General features: G+C 34.3%; 1 protein-coding gene across 1 annotated transcript; it reads left to right on the plus strand.

Moving 5' to 3' along the window:
• Positions 1–235: 235 nt before the first annotated feature.
• Positions 236–2,013, plus strand: LOC144548039 (uncharacterized). The gene has a single exon (XM_078296723.1). The coding sequence runs from the start codon at positions 299–301 to the stop codon at positions 1,733–1,735; it is 1,437 nt and encodes a 478-aa protein (XP_078152849.1). The 5' UTR covers positions 236–298; the 3' UTR covers positions 1,736–2,013.
• Positions 2,014–6,864: the final 4,851 nt, after the last annotated feature.

Here is a 6,864-nt window from a genome sequence, read left to right on the forward strand (position 1 = left end):
TTGGAACATATAAACTTAGAAATAAAATGAATTTACTAGGCTGGGCATGAAGAGGTGTTCTTCCAATGTAACATTATTTTTGTCATACTGCCAGCCAGTTGGATAATTTTACTAAAATTGTAAATTGCAGAAGATCCATTACCGAAATCTCGTTCCCAGCGTCTCTTTCCGTTTCCCACCAAACTCTCATAAATCCCTCAAAACCCTCCTTCCTTTTCACTCCGCACCGCAGTCTCTCCTCTCTTCTCCTCTCTCTCCGAAATTCAATTAAAATAGACAAATTCAAGAAAACCCGGAGATGGAGAGCTACCCTTACTCCTCCTACCCCGACTCCGGCGACTCCTCTCCCAGATCTCGCGAGATCGACTCTGACAACGGCAGCCACCACCACCACCACCCTGTCTCCGATGAAGTCCCTCCTCCCACCTCCGTCGCCGGAAAGGTCAAGCTCATGATCAGCTATTGCGGCCGGATCCAGCTTCGACCGCATGACAACCAGCTCGCTTATGTCAATGGCGAAACCAAGATCCTCTCCATTGACCGCTCCATGCGCTTTGCCGACTTCCACTCCAAGATTGCCTCCATCTCCGGCTCAGACGACGTTTGCATCAAGTACCAGCTTCCAGGTGAGGATCTTGATGCGCTCATCTCTGTCACCAACGATGAGGATCTTGAACACATGGTTCTTGAGTTTGATCGCCTCCATCTTCACCGTTCTTCCAACTCATCCCGATCCACTCCTCGCCTCAGAGTTTTTGTCTTCCCGATCAACCCTCCGCCTCCTTCACCCGCACTCCTCGAGCCGAGACAGGAACGTCACTGGTTCGTTGATGCTCTCAATTCCATTCCGCCACTACCTCCTCCAGTCCCGGTCTCTTCTTCTCCGGCGTCTAATGGTCAGACCAGTCCGGATTATCTCTTCGGGCTGGACAATGGATTTATGCCGCCTCCTGCTGTCAAAGTCAAGGATCCAATGCCGCCTGACCAACCGGTCCCACGTGATAGTGCCCCAGTTGAGGTTCCTGCTAAGGAGGATCATCAAATCGGGTCGGACCCGTCCCCAGGTGGATCTCCACCTGAGATCCAAAGACAAATTCAAGAACTGGAGAAACTCCAGGTTACTGATAACCAGCCCCAGCTGCAATCCCAATCTCAGCCTCAGCCTCAGATTCAAACCCAGACTCAGCCCCAAGCCGTGGCTACTACAATGCCAAAGAATGGAACTGAAGAAACCCTAGCAAATAGAGCCTTCCTCCCAATGACTCAAGAGAAGCCGCCGGTACCGGCACCAACGCCAGTACAATCGGTACAACAACAACCTCCTCCACAGGCCCCTCCTGCCACAGCTGTGCCTCAGCCGACCATGGCCGCTCCAACTGGATACATGCCTAGGTTCCAATCCATTGCCGGTGGGGACCACCAGCCAGTGTATGTGATATCCCATGCTCCACACGGCTACTATGCGACGGGGCCACCTGGCACAGCGTCATTTGTGTATGCTATGGCGCCTCCTGCACCGAATCATTCAGGCGGAGGAGGAGGAGGAGGAGGAGGAGGAGGTGAGATGACAAGTGGGTACGGTGCGGGGCATGTTGCAGCAGGATATGATAATACTGGTCGGGCGGTGTATTATACCAGCATGATGCCTACTGCTTATCATCACCAGGCGGTGAGCAGCGTAGCGCTGACGAACACAGAGGCTCCGAAACCCGTGAAGCCTTCACAGGTTTCTTGAGTGCGCGCGCCTGTTTCGTGTTCTTTTCTTTTCTTTTCTTTTCTTTTCTTTACCAGTGTCTATTTTTAAGATAGGAAAAGTTGTGTTGGTTGGTAAATGGTAATGGTTTGTTGAACTGTCTGTCTGTCAGTCTGTCCTGCCAGTAAGTAGCGAGTACCGGTCTCCAGTGGGTTTGCAATTTTTCGTGTGTGTTTGTTTGTTGGTTGGTTCGTTCTGGTACAATTCTATTAGCGTTGTAAATACATATTATGCGTATATGAAAAGAATATATTAGCTTTTGTTACTGTGCTGTGCTGTGCTGTTGTGTTGCATTCTCGTACAATTAATTAGCTTTATTTGGTTGTTGTGCTGAGGCTGAGGCCTTGTTGGGCAAATGATAAGTAACCAGTTTGGATTTGTTTTGTTTTGGGGGTGGTTGAAATATATATATGAAGGATATGAAAATATTTCATTTGAGAGTTTGGATAAGTTCTCTTTGAAGATTCTAAGATAATGCTTCTATCTTGACGCAAATAGTCATCTCAGACATGATGATGTTATAATGATAAGATAAGATATACACAAATAATATTACTAATTTATGACGGGGCAATTGTCACGTAAAATTGATATTTATGTGTGTGTGTGTGTGTGTGTGTGTCAAAAGTTGATTCGGCAGTTGACTTAGTTACGTGTTCATATAGCGAGCGACAACAATGGTACGTACGCCAGAGAAATTAGATTTGTTGGTGAAGCTTAATCAATTAGGTGCTATATATCAAAATGCAACTTGCATTGCATATATGGTTTAGAATATTAAATTGGCCACTTGGTGCTAGATAGATAGTCTTTTTCTGATTATGATAAATGCAATTTCCTGAGCAATTGGCAAGTAAGATCGATAGTGTACGTGCTTTCTTCACACTTTCACAGAATGATCTAAGCTATTGCGTACCTCTTAATTTAGAACCCTCAATATATTTGACACATAATCTATTTAAATTTGATAAATGCAACTTGCATGGTTTAGAATATTAAAATTGGCCACTGGGTACAAGCTAGATAGCTATTTCTAATTAATTATGATAATATCAATATGCAATTTCCGAAGCAAATTAATAGCAAGATAGTATGATTTGTTCACACATTGGAAAGGCCGAGCTTAGATTATTGTAGATGGCGAACTATATATATGGGATATGTCATATATGTCTATCTACATTATTAAATGGGATAAATTATATTTACAAGAAATTTATTTAATAATGAAATTTTATTAGGTATGTCATGAATGATATTTATAAAAATGAACTTTAGGTAAGTCATGCAATTTTAATAATGAAAAATTATATTTTTCTTATTTTAGTTACATTTCTGTATAATTTACTAATACATTTGAAATTTCTTTGTTAGAAATTTGTTGCATTTAAAAATGATTTCTAATTTATCAAAGAATATATATGAGTTTTTATTTTATTGACAATATTCGTTCGAGATGACAATAAATTGATTTATTTAATTAGTTGTATCACATTTTATATACACATAATTAATCTATCTGATATGATAAATGCATCAATAATTTTTATTTTTATTTTATTTTATTTTGACAAACTCTTAGTTATCAATATATCCATTCTACTGTAAATGGAGAGGGTTGAAGTCCTAATTGTTTTGCATCTAAATACATATATTTTTATAACTAGCTAATTAGTGACTTAGTCATGAAATGTGAACTTGCTGTTGAATTAAACAATATTTTTTTGGAGATAAAGATGTGATTAAATATATATCTATAAAAGAAATATAGTTTTATTTTTTATTTCGGATATGCAATCTCTCATTGAAAATATTATATTGGGATAATTACATAAAATGTTTTAACAGAACTTGATCTTAAAAATGCCAGCAAGTAAAGAGACAGGTGTGAATAAAAAATTAAGCAGGAGATAAATCATAAAAAGGAAATTAAACGCGTTTCTTTATAACAATAATCAAGATATTCAACAATGTGGTGGCCAAGTGGTAAAATTGCCATCATTTATATGAAACTTATAATTACCATAGCAAGTAGCAACAAACATTTTATACAAATTTAATGTGTAAGGAATTCTGTCAGAAAACTTCCAACAAAAGTTTTGTTTCCTTCAAAGTCAACGCAAAAATTATTTTTGGATCCTCCTATTTTTTTTTTTTTTTTTTAAAACACACACATTTAAAAACACCTACTAAATTAATTCATCCAGTGCCATATAAAAAAAAATTTAGATAAAACGCATTAAAAAAATATTTTAGATGTATGAATATTTGCAATATTTTATATTAATACTTTCAGATATCATCTAGTGCCATATAAATTAAAAAAAATTGTTAGATACATATATTTGATAAATGAACTATTTACACTTACATGAGGAGGTATGAATACTTGTATACTTTATATTAGTACTTTTAAACGTCATTTCATGCCAAAAGAAAAAAAAAATATTGACAAAATATTTTAGATAAAACGCTTGATACATAAACTATTAACATTTGCATGAGAAGGTATAAATACATGCAATATTTGAAATTAATACTTTCATACATCATCCCATACAATATGAAAATAAAAATAAAAATTTCATAAATTCTGTCAGTTACTACCACTTGACATGTGAAGTATTTACACTTGCATGACAATGTATAAATACTTAAACTACTTAATATTAATATTTTCAGACGTCATTGTGTGTCATATGAAAAAAAAATGATAAAATATGTTAGGTACAAACACTTCATATATGTGTGGGCACTAACTCTAAAACCGTGTAAAAGATGTGTGTGTGATGTGTCTAGTTTTTTTTTCAAAAAACTTGGTATCTTAGATATGAATACTTGATATATTATATATTAACACTTGTCCGCATAAGTATCAATATTTGCACGCATCAGTTATAAAATCTATCAAATATTAGATGGTCCCAAAAGTAATTACTGAAGTTTAGTTAGTTAACGGTCTCTACAAGTAGTTATTGACTGGGAGATAGTTAGTCGATCCGTAATAAAAATGGTTAATAAAAATAAATACGTGAAAGTTTTGATATTTTTTTAGACTCTGTGTGATAAAGAGCAATTAATGTTTTTCGCGTGGGAAGATTACAAGCTTGAAATTTGAATTGAAGAAGATCTTTAATTAATATTAAAATTTGAAAGATCAGACTTTCATATTTTCTGAAAAAAAAAGAAAAAGAAAAAAAGATTAAGATTAGTCTAATTAAATAAGAAGAGATAATAGCAAGCACTAATAGTTGGGATGGGAAAACTGTGAAATAATGTCATTTAATTTGATGGATACCTATTATTTAAATAATAGCTCAATTTTTTTTTTAATCAAAACCTGAGCTAGGCTCGGAAATTTCATGTTCTGTTGTATCACTGATGCATGAGATCCATGAATAATTCACTTTGAAGGATTCATATTCATTTTTAAATTTGTATTGATATCTGTCGAAAATACCGAGACTATATATTTTTATTAGCTAGCGTGTTTTCGATAGATATATATCAGACTAAATTTGATATATATGATCGATGCATGATCTCAACTATACAATTCGCATCAATATTTGACCGTGCAATTTAAACAACAGATTATTCAGTAAATTTAAGTCAAATGCTCGAAACTTGACACAAATCAGATGGTCTAAATTAATATAGGGGCAGAGGTAAGTTCAAATTAAGAATAAGGATCTATTGACATCATTTATATATTATCAAAATTTATGTAATTATATTCAATTTTTTATATAATTTGAAATAAAATAAAATTAATCCTTATTCAGAGTATAAAAAAAATCTATATAATTAATCCCATTTATATTTATTCGCCATAACAAAAAAATTTGAATAATCGAATTTGATCCAATAAAATTAAACCCTGCACCTTGGCGGCTTCACGGTTTGCTTATTGTGGCTTTGTGCTAGCTATGCGTTTTTAAGATACGATTTATTTGACTTAATTGCGCCACATATTCAGTTTCAGTGCACCTTAATCATTCCCTGAATTTCTATTGCAAAATACATAATTCTTTCATTAAATAGTAATAAAAAATTACCAAGGGACAAAAAGGAAAAAAAAAACATATTTAATAATATAAAGACATATAAATTATAAAGGACGATGAATAATTGATTAATTGGACCTTCTCTTCTCGCTATAGGAAAAATAAAATTGAGGGTAGAATTAGAATGGCACATGGAAGGAAAATGGTTGCCATGTTAGGGAATTGAATATTTCAATCAATTGTACAACACTCAATGATTGAACCTAATTAATTATGCCAAAAGTACGGCTCTTTTTTTTAACAACATAATTCTATTTTTTATTTATTTTTTTATTTAAAATGAGGATTTTATAATTTATTTTGCTCGTTAACGGAGCAATCCTATTTTTCATACTATATATTTTGAATATTTTCTAAAACCAGCGTCCCCTCCTTTAATTAATTAATTAATTAAATCTACAAATTAAGATCCATTACCGAGGTCTCTGATGAGTTGGACTGTTTTCAAAAGGTTACTTCGATCATATACTATTATTAATTATATGGGCTAAAAAATTCATTTACAACTATATATGTGGACTGAAATTAAGAAACCTATATATATATATATATATAGCTCAATTGCTTAATCTCTATTTTCCTCTCATGCTCTAAATTGAAACACGTACTAACATCCACCAAATATACAAAGTATATATATATATATTTAATTTTGTCATTACACAGCCATGCACTGCAGTAATTAGTTCCATATTTTTTACCATTTCAGAATTAGATTTGCACTCCAATAATAAATTTCTATATATGTTATTATTCCACAAATAGATTTGCACAAGTCAATTTTATCATTCCACAAATAGCTAGATTTGCATATTATAAATATAATGCTGTAAACTCCCCGGAAACAAATAAACATAATCGATTTCAAGTTTAATTTCAACCGTAATCAATCTTCAAACAACAAGTTTTCAGCCATAATCAAACAAGACGAAAATGGAAGGTTTCATTAATTATCTCCCGGAGGGCTGTCTTTATGAAGTGATGCGTCGCACCTCGCCGGATGGTGCTCACAATTTTTCGCTCACCTCCACTAGCTTCCGATCA

Source organism: Carex rostrata, chromosome 32, assembly GCF_964058835.1.
Source record: "Carex rostrata chromosome 32, lpCarRost1.2, whole genome shotgun sequence".
Classification (NCBI taxonomy): Eukaryota; Viridiplantae; Streptophyta; class Magnoliopsida; order Poales; family Cyperaceae; genus Carex; species Carex rostrata.